This window comes from Rhinichthys klamathensis, unplaced genomic scaffold (genome assembly GCF_029890125.1).
Source record: "Rhinichthys klamathensis goyatoka isolate OS25496 unplaced genomic scaffold, OSU_Roscu_1.1 h1tg000035l_1, whole genome shotgun sequence".
Classification (NCBI taxonomy): domain Eukaryota; kingdom Metazoa; phylum Chordata; class Actinopteri; order Cypriniformes; family Leuciscidae; genus Rhinichthys; species Rhinichthys klamathensis.
In genome coordinates, this window is record NW_026606583.1 from 7,317,768 (window position 1) to 7,336,643 (window position 18,876).

Sequence of the window (18,876 nt, forward strand, 5' to 3'; positions counted from 1 at the left end):
TGCAGTTGCTAATGCTAAAGCTATGCTCTACTTTTATAGCAGCTGTAAAAGTTGATGTTATACCACGGTAAATATTTTAAACAGCGGTGTGCTAGATGTTTGTCACATGACCTTATCACACTTATGCATGAGAGGCGTCCAGTTATTATTACACCCGAAATAATGCATGCATTTTTTTCATTTTCAGTTTGTGTTATGTTTAACACATTCAAATGGAAATTATTGCTCAATAAAATGGAAATATTTCTTAGTACAGTACCAGTATATTTTGATAAGAACCTAACACTGCAGAAATATTAAGAATGAGCATTATTCCACTATTGTTCAAACAGCTTCATCAAAAACACACATTTTATTTAATAACCAGCAGACATTACAAAAGCGAAAGAACTTCAAAAGTAGAAAACATTTTAAAATATACAATTTGTAAGTGCCACAGCATAAGAGCTTTGATGGACAATATGGCACATTGGGGATTTTTAAAATGTGTGAAAGAGCTCTAAAATAAAAATAGTAAATATTTATAAAAACTGTTGAAATTTTCTAAATAGAAAAATTGAGAAAACGAGTTCTCTAATTATTTACTAATTGAATACCCCTCACCCCAACTAAATGAATACATTTAAAGGGACAAGAATGCATACTAATATTTTGTTTTGTAAGACATTTTCATACCATTCTTGTTCCAATTCATGAAAACGTGCCACTCAAATATTTAAAAGCATCGTGAACACTTGCAGTATGCAGTCGATTTATCATGCATAGTTGAAAAGCACTCTGGTGGAACTGACGGAAAGACTGCACACAGAGCTGTGGGAAAATCACAGAGGTCTTGGCATGCGAGTTCACTTTTTGGGGCTGTAGTGTGCAAGAGGCGAGCCCTGGACGTAAGTGAGAATGGCGTTCTGGAGGAAGCTGGCTCTCTGCGCCTCGTCCTCACGAATGCGCTGGATCTCTCCTTCTCTAATGCGCAGCCGCTCCAGCAGAGAGGAGATCTCGCTCTCTTTGTCCAGAAGGGCCTCTCTGTGGGCGGTGCTGAGAACTGATCCAATACACAAACACAGTGTCAATGAGCCTGCAACAGGCATCAGCTTACACACATAGACAGAACAAAAACAAGTCTTGCAGTTAGCCTTCACTATGTAAAATTAGTTACATAAACAATCCAGGTATTGCAAGACACTTTTATAAACTATTTAGTGCTGGCCGGGCAACGATTAAATCGCATCCAAAATAAAAGTTTGCGTTTACATAATATGTGTGTGTGTACTGTGTGATGGATTTTTTTATTAATCATAACTAACATTTATTTTTCTTGCAGGAATAACATCCATATGCTTCTGAATTCTAAATGTTTCCAAACCCTTTGGTCAAAAAACCCTCAATCAGAGTGTGTGTGTGTGTGTGTGTTAGTGAATCATGTCAGAATATAACAAAAGGGGAAATGAAAATAGACGGATGTCTAAAAGTGAAGCAATCAAGAAAACAGAATTAGCTTTGACCTAGTAACAGAAGGGTTTGCGTATGAAGAACCAATCAAATTGTAGGGAAATTATGTATCATGTCACTTTTTGCCATGCTCTTATTCTATAAAAACTGTTGTATTCTTTTGCTGGTGGGATTCTCTCTGATATTTGTCTGAGATTCTCCAGTCGTGATTAAAGCAGTCTGTCTAGTTAATGCAGCGCAGCAAGCTAGTTAGTGAAGCTTACTAGACACTTTGATAGTGTTATAGGAAAAGGGACGAGACGTCGTCCGACTCGAAGGCAGTTGTCGACTGTAGACGCAGTGCTAGAGTATAAAGATTATTAAGTGTCGATTGGAGACGCCCCAGGTAAATTTAAGTCAGGTGCGAAAGAAGGGATAAATCTACCACAATTGTGTAGAATTGTTTTGTATATATAAATACACACATATGCATGTATATATTTAAGAAAAATGTGTTATTTATATATAATATATATATATATATATATATATATATATATATATATACTCACCTATAAGATTATTAGGAACACCATACTAATACTGTGTTTGACCCCCTTTCTCCTTCAGAACTGCCTTAATTCTACGTGGCATTGATTCAACAAGGTGCTGAAAGCATTCTTTAGAAATGTTGGCCCATATTGATAGGATAGCATCTTGCAGTTGATGGAGATTTGTGGGATGCACATCCAGGGCACGAAGCTCCCGTTCCACCACATCCCAAAGATGCTCTATTGGGTTGAGATCTGGTGACTGTGGGGGCCATTTTAGTACAGTGAACTCATTGTCATGTTCAAGAAACCAATTTGAAATGATTCGAGCTTTGTGACATGGTGCATTATCCTGCTGGAAGTAGCCATCAGAGGATGGGGACATGGTGGCCATAAAGGGATGGACATGGTCAGAAACAATGCTCAGGTAGGCCGTGGCATTTAAACGATACCCAATTGGCACTAAGGGGCCTAAAGTGTGCCAAGAAAACATCCCCCACACCATTACACCACCACCACCAGCCTGCACAGTGGTAACAAGGCATGATGGATCCATGTTCTCATTCTGTTTATGCCAAATTCTGACTCTAACATCTGAATGTCTCAACAGAAATCGAGACTCATCAGACCAGGCAACATTTTTCCAGTCTTCAACTGTCCAATTTTGGTGAGCTCATGCAAATTGTCGCCTCTTTTTCCTATTTGTAGTGGAGATGAGTGGTACCCGGTGGGGTCTTCTGCTGTTGTAGCCCATCCGCCACAACAGGTTGTGCGTGTTGTGGCTTCACAAATGCTTTGCTGCATACCTCGGTTGTAACGAGTGGTTATTTCAGTCACTGTTGCCCTTCTATCAGCTTGAATCAGTCGGCCCATTCTCCTCTGACCTCTAGCATCAACAAGGCATTTTCACCCACAGGACTGCCGCATACTGGATGTTTTTCCCTTTTCACACCATTCTTTGTAAACGCTAGAGATGGTTGTGCGTGAAAATCCCAGTAACTGAGCAGATTGTGAAATACTCAGACCGGCCCGTCTGGCACCAACAACCATGCCACGCTCAAAATTGCTTAAATCACCTTTCTTTCCCATTCTGACATTCAGTTTGGAGTTCAGGAGATTGTCTTGACCAGGACCACACCCCTAAATGCATTGAAGCAACTGCCATGTTATTGGTTGATTAGATAATTGCATTAATGAGAAATTGAACAGGTGTTCCTAATAATCCTTTAGGTGAGTGTATAATATAAATTATGTCTAAATGTATATATACGCACATGCAAATATTTCTTAAATATATACATACATATGTGTGTATTTATATACAAAATAATAATACACATTACACACACTTTTATTTTGGATGCGATTAATCGTTGCCCAGCACTAAAACTATTATAAAGCTTAAAGAGGCGTAATCTGCGTTTACCCTTCATCTCTCTCTCCAGAGCAGAGATCTTCTCCTTCAGGCCGCTCTGTGTGGTTCTCTCAGCCTGCAGGTGACCGATCTGCTCCTGAAGCTCCACGCGCACTCGCGTCACTTCTGACACTTTCTCCTGCTCTTTACCTGCAAGGTCCTGTGGTTAAGACACAGCAAGAGGCCATTTACATGCATTGATTTAAATCAGGGTTATCACTGTTAAAGGTATTGTAGGTAGGAATTTTATAAAAAAAAAACTTTTCCAAATTTGTTTAAACTTTCTGTATATATCAATGCATAATTAAAATGTAAGTACTCTGAAAAAGAAAGTATAAAAATCGAGTGTCTGTAGACCTCTCACGACTGTTTTAATGACAGCTCATTATTTCCATTCACTCCACCCCCTCCCTTCTGGGCTCCTTCCAAAGCCACGCCCCAAAAATACATGAACGCGCGACTCCGACCGCTGAGCTGAAGACGCATTATTTACCTGAGACGAGCGGAGAGGAAGGCGCGCAGTGCATGTAGTGACATCATGTCAGAATCACATGTAATAAAAAAATCTAACTTTATCATTATGAAGATAAACAAATAAGATGTATTTTAGTACTCACTATCAAGCTAGCATATTGATATTGGTAAAGTTTAAAATATATATTTATTGATTCGCTAACGAGCTAGTTATCTATAAGCTAAAAACAGGTTGCATGATACACGTTTTTCCATTGCCATCATTTACACTGTGATGAAGATGAATTTCGTGTAACATTCATAACGTATATGGTGTTCTGCATGTAAGAGTTCCCATGATTAAAGCATTGTTGACTCTGATGAGGACTACACTCCAGAGACAAGTACCACATCGTCAGCTCGAGGACAGATCCGGGGTCGAGGGCGAAGCAGAGGAGGTCGTCACAAGGCGTCACTTTTCAGCCCCTTGAGGTCTCTCAGTTCTCGCCATCGCTGGAAAGCCACGCCGATATTGACACGCGTTTTATTTCCTTGTTTATCCAAAGACTTTTTGTTCATTACCTTTTCTAGTAACGTTACTGTCTTCCTTTTTTTGCCTGGTTTGCCTTCGCGAACTGCATATGTGAATTTTGATTGGTCTTTCTCCCTCAAATCAAACAGATACGCGCAAGTGGGCAGGTCCTGTGTGGCAAAAGGGTGGTTGCCATGGTTGCGAGAGAGTGACAGTCGCCTAAGCCAATCCTTTGTTTCGTCCCGGATGGAAATAATGAGCTGTGTTTAGTGCAGATTAAACGGTCTAGAGTCACTCGATTTTTATACTCTTTTTATCAGAGTACTTACATTTTAATTATGCATTGATATATACAGAAAGTTTAAACAAATTTGGAAAAAAGTTTTTTTTATAAAATTCCTACCTACAATACCTTTAACTACAAAGTGTAATTCTAAAAACATTAATTTCTTGAAATAAATATTAAATTAAAATACAATATATGTGGCACATCTCAGAGATGGTACAAGACGGGCATTTGTGGTTAAAAATTATATCATTTTGATTTTTTTTAGAAAATGACTGATCGTTTCACAAGATAAAACCCTAATTTCTCGGCTGGGATCGTGTCGAGCCTTTCGAAGTTGCATTGAGACTGACATTTGGACCTTCAAACCGTTGGTTGCCATTGAAGTCCATTATATGGAGAAAAATCCTGGAATGTTTTCCTCAAAAACCTTAATTTCTTTTCGACTGAAGAAAGAAAGACATGGACATCTTGGATGACATGGGGGTGAGTAAATTATCAGGACATTTTTATTTGAAAGTGAACTAATCCTTTAAGGTTGAAACACTGAAGTCACATGGACTATTTTAATGATGTCTTTACTACCTTTCTGGGCCTTAAACGTGGTTATAACGTTGCTGTCTATGAAGAGTCAGAAAGTTCTTGGATTTGATCAAAAAGGTCTTAATTTGCTTTCTAAAGATGAACGAAGGTCTTACGGGTTGGAAACGACTTGAGATTTAGTACTTAATGACAGAAGTTTCATTTTTGGGTGAACTAACCCTTTAAAGCTAGGGTAGGCAATGTTTTTCATTAACACTTTTTGTTACACTGGTTGAAACTCTCTTCACATCCCGATAGCAATCAATAACAGTGGTCTGAATATTAAAACATCTTCTGTGGAAGTCTCAGGATCAATAAAATGCATTAAGAGCTGAGGGGTGCTAACTTTTGAACAAACTTTTGTTTAAATATAATTTTTTTTCATTTTGTACTGCCCTTTGGAAACAACAGAAGATACATGTTTTTTTTTACATGTTAGAGCATCAGTGAATGTTTGAACCTTTTTAATAGTTGTGTTTGAGTCCCTCAATTGTCCTCCGTGTGAAAAGACAAATCTCACAATCATACAGTCACTGCTGGAAAAGATTCAAATACGCAAAAGATGCTGGAAAACTGAAGAATTTTCAGGACCTGGAGGATTAAGTAACATTGGACAGTTTAACTGCTCAGGACAAACAAGGGACTCAAGAACAACCCTCACAAAACAAAAGAAAAAAACAGCAGTGGATCATCCAGGAAACGACACAGTATTACGAATCAAGGGTATGTAAACTTTTGAATGTGGTCGTTTTAATAAATTCAGGGGGGTTTTTTTGTCTTGTGTGGACTATATGTAAAATATATTATTCAGGACAATAGTAAATAAAAAAATTACATGCATTTTGTATGATCCCTCTTATTTTGTTAAAACGTTTAGCAGATTCTGCAAGGTGTATGTAAACATTTGAGCACGACTTTGTGTGTGTGTGTGTGTGTGTGTGTGTATGTATATATATATATATGCATACATACATGTACACAGACCTACTGTGTACACACTAACCTAGCTGTAGCTGTAATGCAGTAGTTCTTTAAACAAATGCATTAAAGCTAACACAAGTAAAAATAAAGATCTTTTTTATTTTATATCTGGAACTCAAAATTAAAATTTGAATTATAATTCTAAAACTTTCATATTGATTTTAATTAGTGCTGTCAAACGATTAAAATATTTAATCGCGATTAATCGCATTAATGTCATAGCTAACTCACGATTAATCGCAATTAATCGCACATTTTTATCTGTTCTAAATGTCTGTTGATTTGTTTTTGTCCCATTATTTTTTCTCATTTTAATGCTCTTATCAACATGGAAAAGTGGATCGCCTTGCTTTGTGCAAATGTTTTTTTATTGAAAACAACATTGGCATATACTGTGTTCAATTTCACACTAACATTCTCACTTGGAGCAAATATTCTCTCACACAATGTAACACTGTCCATCAATAAAAGGGTGAAAGAAATACTGACGAGGTCCTGATATTGACGAGGGGGCGGAGAATTCGCATCAGCTGTGTGTGTGTGTGTGTGTGTGTGTGTGTGCTTGGCCATCAAGTGGTGTTTCAGACTGGACGTGCTGCGATGATGATAGCTCAGTTCACAACGACAAAACACACAGATCACTTTGGTCTCGTCAAAGGAACCATTTGGCAACTTTTTAAAAGTAAACTTTCCATTCAGAATCTTATTGGCATCCATTTCGGCGTCTCGCGCTCGTCATCCACTCAAAACGTAACGTTAACCTACTATTTGGCCGGCTTGCAAGCCCAAACAAGTGTGTGCGGCGTCGTGCCTGTTGTTTTGTTTCCGGTCTAGCTAGATCCGCTTGCGCTTTCAAAACGTCCTCGCGCGGCGCAAGCCATTAAAATGAATGGGTTTCATAGCACATGCCGCGTCCTGTTGCAAAAGCATGTGAAAAAAGTACAAAGTTTGCTAGGCCAAAAAGATCGTTAATCGCGCGATAAAAAAATTAACGCCGTTAAAATGGGTTTGCGTTAACGCCGTTAATAACGTGTTTAACTGACAGCCCTAATTTTAATCTATAATTAAATAGTATGATTATTAATTGAATCTATCATTACTCATAATTTCAAAATAAAATGAATGTGCTCAGCAGGGGTTGTCGGAGTCCCACAGGTTGAGAAGCTCAGGAGTCAGTACCTGCTGTAGCTCCTCTATCCTGCGGCGGAGCGAGTCCATCTCGATGTTCTGCTGGCCCACTTTGGCGTGCAGCTCAGAGACCGTTTGTTTCTGCTGGGTGCAGTGGTTCTGCGACTCGTCCCGAGACTGACGAACCGCTCGCAGCTTCTCCTCCAGGCTGGTCAGGTGCTGCTGCTGCAGAGCGATCAGAAGATCTTGCGGTTTTGACGAACAATACTGCTAATGTGGTCACATTTCAAGAAGCGTTTGCATACCTCCTCCAGTCGCACTTGGGCTCGCACTTTCCCAAGCTCCTCCTCGGCTTGAGCTCTCTCGGTCACTAGAGACGCTTTCGCTCTGCTGAGATCCTACATGCAAAAGACAAACTATGACTCAAGTGCAAATGTGACTCTTCATTCTGTGAATCTTCTTAATGCACCATTAAAAACGATGATATTCCAAAACCAATAATAAGGCAGACGTTTTGATTTTCAACTAAAAAACGGGAAGCACTGTGAAACTGACACTCAGCATCTCATTAGGCTGCTGCAGTTTGTAATACTCAGAGTTCCCGGTGAAAACAAGTACGCTGGCCGCATGAAAAAAACATGCATTTGTGGACACTCAACCTTAGTTTTCAATAAGGAATGAATAGTTCACCAAACATGAAACTTTTTTCATTATTTACTCTCATTCCAAAACTCTCATTCCAAAACTCTCATTCCAAAACTCTCATTCCAAAACAAGTGACAAGGACATAAAAAGCATTAAATAAACTATAAAAGTGTTGATTGTGACTGCTGTGCCATATTTTAAGTTGTATTTTTTGTTTGCCCTTTTCAGAGCTCAGCAGCATCTGCTCACTATGAACTGTCACTGTATAGCAAATGCTACTGAATGAGCACTTTATAACCATATAAAGACGAGTACATAATGACACATGGCTAATGTTTGAAAGTGATAGTGCTGCAGAGATGATGTATTTTTGTATGCAAGGCATGTTAGCACTAATGGTTTCATCGTCCCGAAGACAAATATTTTTTTAACGGGTTTTGGTTAAATGGCTGAAATAAGATCTGTGGTGAACACAAGCTCAAGATATTTTCACCTTTTACTCTACAACATAAAATACATCAGTAATACCTCACTAGTGATTTTTTTAACCTGTCTTCAAAAAGGCTGTTGGCTAAATGGGACTACAGAGGTTGTGGGATCATCTACTCACTAGTCTCTTTCACGGCCTCATTGTGTTTATAATCATGCTCTATTGCAAACTATTATAACTCAAACTTTCAGGGAAAATGTTTTAAAGAAAGACTGAAAGAGTTATGGGAAGCTTAATGGTGATGTTGGTGTAGTTCGTTCGTTTTTTACTTCTGGAGAACGTATTCAGACTTAATTTGGGAAGATTATCATGATGAACAAAAAACATGTAAGAATCATAAACTTTAGAGCTTATTTTCAGCAATAATAATCCAAAAGCCAATGGACAGATCCTATTGGGGTTTTGTCGAAGGAACCAGGGTCACGCCAGCTTATGGTTTGGCCTACAAAAATACATCATCACTGTAGCGCTCTATATTTCATTAATCTTGAGGTTTGTTTTGGGAATAATTTTGTCTACTTCTTCTAACTGGATCCGCTGTCCCTCCAGTTTGAGGATGCGTTCTTGAAGAGCTCTTTCACTTTCTTCCTGGTGCCTTGTCAGGTGATCCACCTGGAGAAAAAAAGGATAATATATGTTTAGCAGCAGCAGCAACTAAAAATGTAAGTAAAACCTACAGTAAAAATCTCTGGGTTTCACATCTTCACCTCCTTCTGTCGCAAACCGTCCACGTCTTCAAGTGCCTGCTTGGATCTTCTCTTCTCCATGTCCAGCCGTTCTAATGGAACCAAGGAAACATTCCCAATTTAAAACCAATCTGAAATACAATCTATTGTACCCGAGTTGGAAGTCATGTGACACCTTCAGTTTGGGCGAGTCGCAGCTTGAGTTCAGCAGTGGTGTTTGTGAGTTCCTGTTTCAGCTCGAAGATCTGATCCTGTTGTGTTTTACATCTGCGTTCGCTCTCCTCCAGCTGTGAGTTGTAAAGGTTCTGGTTAAATCACACACACTCAACACGCTCCATCATATGAAATGCTTCGTCTCTGTACCTTGTTCCGAAGCTGGAGGTTCTTCTCTGACAGACTGTTCACCTCCTTCAAAAGCTTGGCTTCCCTCAGAGCGCTATCCTACAAACCATTCGAAATCAATTACCATAAATGAATACAAAGTTAAATGATCTAGTATTATATTGTTATCATCCACAAAACTTTGGAGTTGCTAAGATGTTTTATTTTTTGAAAGAAGTCTCTTATGCTCAGCAAGGCTGCATTTATTTGTAATATTGTGAAATATTATTACAAGTTAAAATAACTGTTTTCTACGTGAATATATTTTAAAATGTAATTTATTCCTGTGATCAAAGCTGAATTTTCTGTGTTGTACGTCACACGCAGGCTCACTATTGGCCGCCGCTGGTCATGTGTGTGATGCGTGTGACGTACAACACAGAAGCGCTGCGCTATTACACTATGTGAAATCTCGAGGCCCACAGAGAAGGAAATGAATAGTTGAATAAAGTCGTTATTTTTGTTTGTTTTTTGCGCACAAAAAGTATTCTCGTCGCTTGATAAACTTAAGGTTGAGCCACTGTGTAGTCACTCGGACTATTTTAACAATGTCTTTAATAACTTTTCTGGGCCGGCAAGTTTCAATCCCTTAGAAGCCTATGGAGGAGTGATCCAGCTCTCAGATTTAATCAAAAATATCTTAATTTGTGTTCTGAAACGAAACGAAAGTCTTACGGGGTTGGAACAACATGAGGGTGAGAAATTACTGACAGAATTTTCATTTTGGGGAGAACTAACCCTTTAAGGACTAAAGGAAATAATCAAAAGATGAACCTGCAACATGGTGTAAAAACCATAGACAGTATAAGAAGTGGACAGAGCCATCTCATTGGAACTCAGTTGAGACAGTTGAAGCCCATTTTTAGCGATTTTTGAGCACTTCCGTTCCTGACGCGCAGACTCAAACCGACTCAAACTAAGCTTGATGACGTGAGCAACCTGTCTGACAGACGTTAATCTTCTAGTAGCTGTGCGTGAAAATTGCCAACGTTAATCTTGCAGAGACGGGGAACTTGAGCAAAGAGTTCTTTGGCGTGAGTGAGCAGGAGTAAGTATTCCGTTGCTTTTATGGACTCATTATCTACGGGCTTCTCCCTTGACGGGACGTCCCCCCGATTGCCTGCGAGCTTCTCCTCCTGTCTGTACGGTCATTTCTGTACAGCGCGACAGAGAGTCGAGTGGTTATGACGCAATCGTTAGCCTATTTTTACAAAAACTGTTTCTACGGGGCCATATTGTAACATAGAAGGTAATGGAGCCCTTTATACATTGTCGTGTTTCTTTAGAAATAAATAATGGACAAATGGAGTCTTTAAACGCCTCAGATGTAAACTTATTCGCTGTCAAAGTGACGCCAAAATGAATGGGAGTCAATGGAAATGCTAACGCAAGTGAAGTTCTGCTACAACATGGCGGCACCCGGCCGGCTTCAACTTCCGGTCAATGGATTACCCCCTTGGTAAAAACAGTGCACTGGATGTTTCTGAATACCTCCTGCTCTTTCTTGATCTCTCTGGACTGTCTGTCTCTGAGCTCGGTTTTCTCCATTTGAACTCGAGTCAGCAGCTCACCCAGGTCATGAGTCTTCTGCTCCGACAGAGCAAGAGCAGCCTCCGTCATCTGCAGTCTGAACAACAACACAAACACACTTTACCTTCCTGAAACATCCCAAAGTACAAAAAACAACTTAACTAGAACATGTATGGATGCCTACTTGGCTGTGAGAGAATTCACAGATGATTTCTGCTCGCTCAGTGCTTCTTTTAACTGCCCTAGACGCATCGATGAATTTCTGCAAGAAATCCAAAACCACATGCTGTCATCATTCGATCATTCAGTCACCCAAAAAGGCAGGTTTGGTTCAACTTAGTAACACTAACCTGCTGCTTCTTCCCATCTCGTCCTTCTGTCTGTCAATGGTATCCATGAGACTAAGAAACTTCAGGCCACATGGAGAGAAGGGCTGTTAGTTGTCAATCCACCCACAGTTTAAGCGAATAATCCCAGCCACCCTCACCTGTCGGCCCTTCTCCTCCTTTAGGAGCTGGATCTCTTTGCTGAGCACTTGAGTCCTGCTCCGGCTGTCTCGAAGTGTGGACTGCCTGTCTGCATTGTGATTCATGGACTGTTCTGGGAATAAGAATAAGAAGTGTACACAAATTTAAGGCATCTTAACACAGCCATGTTAATGTTGCTCTTAAGCGGCTCTCTGTCTGCTCAAAATTTTGTCTAAAGACATAAGATTTGTTCTTTTAAAAAAATCTTTGTATTAAAGCTGCAGTAAGTGATTTCTGAGAAATGCTGTTGAAAGCGGATTGGACAGAGCACCACAGCACACAATTGTAGCCAATCAGCAGTAGGGGGCGTGTCCACTCATGATGGGGGAGGAAAGAGAGAGAGAAAGTGAGCAAGAGGGAGATTTGAAAAAAAGACTGTTGAAAGATAAATGGCTGAGAGACATTATAAAAGAGAAAAGCTCATAAGAATATCACTGGAAAAAGAAAGGGTTATGATCAGGCAAGAGCTTTAGGACCTGTGTTTATATTAGAAAAGCTTTCCAGTGCTGGAGAGACTTAAGCAGGAAGGCCTGAAAACAGACGCAGAGATTGTGTTGTTTCTCCTTCATGTGTGAGTACATTGGTTTTGCTGTGTTTCACAGAATCAAGATCTGCTGTTGTTGTAATGTAAGCTATAGTAACAGGACAGTTTTGAGTGCCATTGTTTGTCCGGAGCTGCTGGTGACTAACAACCAACTCTTTCTTGCTTGTATATATTCTTGTGTACTGTATGTTCACAGTTTTCCTTGTCGTTCGTTCGTCATTTTTGCATTATTTTTCGCGAAGATTTCAAATATCAACAAGGCTTCTCAGAAATCGGTACTCAGTACTGCACCTTTACAGCAAGACACTACAGGTAAAACCAGTTTTGAGATTTTGGGCTATTTTGCTTCTATAACATCTTCTTTCAGACTAGTAGAAAGAAAATATCCAAAGTAAACATTTAAGTGTTCTGTGTCTAAATTTAAATTACAATACATATCCCTGGTAAGATCACATCTTGAATATGCAAGCTCAGTCTGGTGTCCATATAAATTAAAATATGTGGAGAAAATTGAAAGGGTCCAGAGAAGAGCTACTAAATTAATTCCAGGAATTAAAAATATGACATATGAAGATAGATTGAGGGAATTACGTTTACCAACTCTCAAATTTAGGAGATATAGAGGAGATATGATTCAGGTATATAAACTTGTACAGGGAATATAAGATGTAACAGTTGAATCTATCTTTCAGTTTTGGAACAATAGGTACGAGACACGAGGGAATTCTTTAAAACTTTACCCTAGAACATGCCTGTCTGAAAAGAGAAAGAACTTTTTTACACTCATGGAAATGAACTTCCAGAAGAAGTTGTGTGTTCCCCTTCTATTAATTCCTTTAAGAACAGGTTGGATGCATTTTGCCTGTCAAAAGGTGTTATGTATCATTATAAAGCTTGCCAGTAATTAATTAATGTAATTGATTTTATGTAATTTATTTAGGATTGTTAGGAAAACTTCATTTTATGAAATTAATGTGTTATTTATGTATATAAATATATTTGTTTGTGTTTTTTAGAGTCTGGAATAGAGGATTGCATATCCTGTACCAGAAATCTTTTCAATAAATATCTGTAAAAAGCATTTTACAGTTTTATGCAAAATTATATTTATACAAAAATATCATTGCCTTAACATTTCAAAAACCTTATAATACAAAACAATTGTCTTAATGTGATTAATCATCCAGGGAAAGTATGGTGAGATCTACCCTATTCACCTGTAGTGTCTTGCCTTAAATGTGTGTAACATCTGCGGTTGAGAATCAGCCTCACCGATGGCTCTGAGCGTGTCACTGGGAATGTTGTTTCCAGCCATCTCCAGTTTGAGCAGTGTGCGGTTCTGTTGCATCGCCTCCAGCAGAGATCGGCCTCCCAGCAGCCCCATGTTGTTCCATCTGACGTCTGCAAACACATCGACTCGACTTATGATTTTGAACAATACTTTTATAGAGACTGCACTCAAAAGGAACCATTTCTAGACCAGTGGATCTCAACCTTTTGATTTCATTGTTTATTTGAAGGCCCTCCTACATGATAAATACATTTTAGAGCTTGGCATAACTAGAAATATGTATATTATTCGTTATAAAAAATAACGAACAATATACATATACCAAATAATAATAAATATCTTGATTTTTAGATGTTTTAGCTTAGTTTCATGGTTATTTGAAATACTTTTAAGTTATCTTGAGGCCCCCGGTTGAGAGCCACTGTTCAACACAATAATAATTGTAGAGCTGAGCGTCAATAGACAAATTAACATGCTTTTCAAGACTTTTTCAAATGTAATCATTTTACATTATTGTTTCCAGGTCAGAAATCATCTTTTTAAAATTCCCTGATATTTTCAGGCTTTTTTCATGTCTGCACAAATGACGTCATGGACTTTAGATGTTTAGATCTATGATAATTAAGTTTTACTAAAAAGGCTGTAATGAATTAATTACATACATGTATGATGTTATAAAGATTTCTATTTCAAATAAATGCTGCTCTTTTGATCTTTCTATTCATTAAAGAATCCTGAAAATGAATCAAGAGTTTCCATAAAAATATGAAGCAGCACAACTGTTTTCAACACTGATAATAATCATAAATGTTTCTTGAGCATCAAATCATCATATTAGAGTGATTTCTGAGGGATCATGTGACACTGAAGACTGGAGTAATGATGCTGAAAATTCAGCTTTGATCACAGGAATAAATTACATTTTAACATATATTTAGTTAGTTAGTTAGTTATTTATTTTCTTCGGTCATTTTGAACAATTAAATCTTAGGTCATATGTAATTCAAAAATCCTGTACATAATACAATGAAAAAAACATAAAACAATGAAACAAATAGAGAAAGAAAAGAAAATTTAAATACATTAGAAAGATAAATACAAAATGAGTACCTAGGAATTTATATTCAAAAAGAAAACAGTTATTTTAAGTTGTAATAATATTTCACAATATAACTGTTTTTATTGTATTTTTGATCAAATAAATGTAGCCTTGGAGAGCATAAGAGACTTCTTTTAAAAACATTTTAAAAATCTTACAGACCCAAAGGTAGTGTATTATTCAATAGGGCATATCAGTTACTGATTTTTTTTTTTTAAAGTTAGACCTGTTAACATTCATAGAAAGCATATTAAATATATTTAAATGATTCGTCAGATTTATTAATAAAGATGTGCATACAGACAATAAGCCATAGACTGAGAAATATTGCACCACACCACACAGTTGCAATAGCACAAGGTTTAAAAAAAAGAGCGACTGGCATCTTGCTAAACAATTACACTTTTTATCATCCTCAAAGAAGTGGGACAACAACAGCATAACAACACATAGTGCTTGTTGACAGGCGACAGTGAGTGTGTAGTGTGTTGTTTCACTCACCCAGCTCTTGCAGAGTGCTGTTCCTCTTGAGCGCCACACACAGCTCCGCGGCCCCCTGGTGGTTCATCTGATTGTTGCGCAGGTCGAGCTGGGTGAGAGAGGTGCTGGAGGCCAGACCTTCACAAAACATGGAAAATCCTTCCTCCCACATTCCCAGAGCGTTCCACTCCAGCACAAGTCTCCAGGCAAAACAGAAACAATCATTTGATATTTCCAACAGAACTAAATCCTAAAAGATTTTTTGGAGATTAAATGATGGTGGCAAACAAAGTAAAACCCTTTTAGACTAATTGCACTTGCAACAATTACATTTTCAGAAAACACTCAAAATTAGTATAAAATTCTAAATAATTAGTGTATTAGAGATCAAACTAAAAGCATAAACATAGGCACTATGTTAAAATAATACATTTGAACTGTTATGCTATGATGTGGTCATTTTTGTTACTGAATCAAAATTGTCCCGATTTGCACAAATTAATTTTTTTGTGTCCCAGATTCATAGTTGCCAGTTATTTCAAATAAAAACATTGCCATTGTATTGTTTTAATTAAAAAGTAAAACTTTTCACTTGATATCATGAAATCCTTTTACTTTCCACATCACAGAGGTAAATGTCTTGTGAAAGGCTCTTTTGATTTGAAATGTTAGATAATATACAAATGGGTGTTCAAATTAAGACACATAAACGGTTTAGAAACTTTCAGTCTCTTTCTTAATGTGGAGGAAAATAGGAAAGACAATCGTTCGAATAAATCAAACCATCATAGGTTAGAAACGAATATTAAAAGTCCCTCACCTGCGCAGCGTCTTGTTCCTCACTAATAACTGGCCCAAAGCCTCAGCTCCTGTTCCTCTCATGTTGTTGCCCTGAAGAGAAAGTATGTTTTTAGGAAACTAAGTATACAATTAAAAGCAAGAGACAGACCAGTAAAATATGTACATATATTAATGTACACAATTTAAATTCACCTTCAGGTCCAAAACTTTCACTGTGGTGTTGGAGCAAAGCCCATTGAGAAGCAGCTTGGCACCTGTGGATGGCAGGAACAGTGTGAGGGGTTAACACATTCAAACAGCCGTTTTCTTTTATATGCTATTTCTTTGCTTTCTAGATATGGAAATCATTGATTAAAAAGGAGTAAGTTAAAATGCTCTATTGAATATTCCCTTTCATGCATTGTGTAATATAGCCGTTTGTGAAGGTAAAAGGTCTGCAAAGTTTCAACGATCAAAGTGCATGAAAAAGTAAGTCTCCCAAAAGAATGAACCGATTCTGAACTGACTGAGACGAGTCATTCTAGCCTTACTTCCTGTTACAAACCAACGTAGGTTTGTCACACACATCTGACACGCGATGTAAGCAGTCGACCAATCACAACAGACTGGGCCATCTGACCAGCAGAGTCTCTCGGAAAGGAGGGGTTTAGAGAGACCGGATCCTTTATCGAACCGTTTCAGACACTGGGAGAAAAGAGCTGATTCTGCAATGTATATTATGAGAAAATTAAAGTGTTTTAAACACCTTAATTTTGCAACTGGAGCTTGAGGTAAGTAGTTTTAAAGATTAGCCTCATGTCGCGTTGATCAATACGCCGTTTCATGTTGCACTTTTATTGGCTAGTCAGCAGAAGTAGGTCGTAGCAGCAAACACACTGTGAGATGATCATGATAAAGTTCTGACAGTCTGAATATTATCGCAGGCTATCTTTGGTCATAAGACCGTGATAATGGCCGTCTTTGAACCTCTTACTGTACGACGTACGACCACCGTTAAGGAGCCACGACCACAGAAACCGCCACGATTCGTCATCTTCAGTCTGGGACAGCCCAAAATCATACAATGTGTTCCGAGAATAAAAGATCCATGCTTCGTTTTCAGATTTTGAGCAAATATCACAAAACGGTCCAAGAACAAGTCCAGGTCATATTTCACCCAAAAACTTAGAAATTACATTTTGCATTATCTTATAAAGCGCATTTATATATCATATATATTGTTAGATTTATAATTATTTGTATTCATTTATTTTGTATTGTGACTATTTTCATGCCACATTTTACTGATATATTCTAATTCATGCAGATCTTACTAAACAGTCATTTTTACAATTGCCAAAAAATTTATCTAAATAAAAATTGTCACAATGCAAAAAAAAATTTTTTTGCTTTATGCAATACACAATTTCTCATTTTCCTTCTTTGGATTTTCAGGATTTTTCTGCGAGTTACCTTCCTCGCTGAGCATGCAGTCGCTGAGGATGATCTCAGTGAAGAGCGTGTCGTTCTGCAGTGCTCTTCCCAGCACGCCGCAGGTGTCCACGCTGACGCTCTGCCCGCTCAGGTCCAGTCGACAGATGCCCGTCACTGTCCTCGTGTCGTGCAGTTGAGCCAGCACTGATTCCTGAGTGTCGATTCCTCCCTCCTTACACAGCCTCAGGTACGACCTCCTGAAGTCCTCCATAACCTCCGTCACCTCTCACTGCGCTGTGGAGAAAAGAAAATGTAAAACACACCAGGAGAGAATGTTATTGAAATGGCAAGTGTCATCAAAATTAATTACAAGCTCCTTTCATTTTGTATTTTAAACTGTCTCTGCCTAGTTCATTTATCATATCCATTAACTATATATGACTGTCCTTTATATGGCATTGAGTTTTTGGTCGCACTTTATATGTATGTACAAATGTACATCAATAATGTTAGGTACAATGTACTTGTGTTCATGTTGTATTGCAAAACACTTTTGGGATACAGGTGAGGGGCAGGTTTGGTGGTATTGGTAGGTTTAAGAGTGGGTTAAGGGGTAAGGGAAGGTCAACATTGTTATTATAGGTTTAATTACACGCAGGTATATATATATATATATATATATATATATATATATATATTAAATATAAATGCAATGTATAAACCTGTATGTACACAGTAGGTGCATTGTATCAAATGATTAATTTAAATCTATAGCAGTTAAAGACACTTAAGTGTGACCGAGTTTTTTTTTTTTTGTATTATTATTTATGACAACAAATTCAAGACGGTTAAAAAAAGAGTAACAGTTACTACAAAGTACTGGGATATTTACTAATCTATTCTCCCAAAATACATGCTTATTAGACAAAAAAAAAAAAAAACCGGGAATTAACATATTATAATTTATTTCCCATTTGTGATAAGAGGGTTAAAGAAATACAATAAACATCTTCAAGACTCGATTGTAAGTAAATGCAAACAACGTAACGTTATGTGTGCTTGCATACGTGCAAAAATAATTTACGCGCAACAATCTGTTTACATGAGATGAAGAGTCATAAAATGACAACTAACCTTTCTTTCTGCCGTTAAAATGCATTACTTTATTCAGGGTTGTGGCAGCAGATGTTTGTTCAGCCTCTTATCTTCACTATTGTTTCGTTTGACAGTTTAAAGTATCCAGGAAGAGAAACGACTTCCTGTTTGAAACTGCAGAATTGTGGGAAATGTAGTTTTAGATGAGTCAAACATGAGATTCATAAATTTTGGGGCATCTCGCCCGGGGGGCGGGTAGGGTTAGGATTAGGGTTAGGTTAGGGTTAGGGTTAGGTTTAGACCTAGGTTCGCTAGCTAGTTCTGTGCCTGCCTGTGTGCGCTATTGTGCCCGCTGACCCTGGTCAACGAGAACCCGCATGAGAGATGTGAAACAGGACGTAACCCCGCCCCCCGGGCGAGATGCGGTAAATTTAAAAAAGCAAGGCAATTTAGCAAGATTTCCGTGTATCACAAAGGGAGAAAAGATAATCTATATAACATTAACAAGTGTCTATATTAAACGTTGTTTGACAGAGTAA

At 38.0% G+C, this 18,876-nt stretch overlaps 1 protein-coding gene across 1 annotated transcript; it reads right to left on the minus strand.

The window, feature by feature from the left end:
* Nucleotides 1–329: 329 nt before the first annotated feature.
* On the minus strand, nucleotides 330–18,496 carry lrrc45 (leucine rich repeat containing 45). Its single transcript, XM_056246075.1, has 18 exons — nucleotides 18,377–18,496; nucleotides 17,282–17,536; nucleotides 16,022–16,083; nucleotides 15,849–15,919; nucleotides 15,050–15,228; nucleotides 13,431–13,559; nucleotides 11,575–11,687; nucleotides 11,438–11,496; nucleotides 11,272–11,349; nucleotides 11,049–11,184; nucleotides 9,540–9,617; nucleotides 9,352–9,463; nucleotides 9,198–9,268; nucleotides 9,010–9,102; nucleotides 7,661–7,753; nucleotides 7,407–7,580; nucleotides 3,406–3,553; nucleotides 330–1,042 (listed from the first exon to the last, which is right to left on the minus strand). Exons 2-18 carry the CDS (start codon nucleotides 17,511–17,513, stop codon nucleotides 846–848), a joined length of 2,025 nt encoding a protein of 674 aa, XP_056102050.1. The 5' UTR covers nucleotides 17,514–17,536; nucleotides 18,377–18,496; the 3' UTR covers nucleotides 330–845.
* Nucleotides 18,497–18,876: the final 380 nt, after the last annotated feature.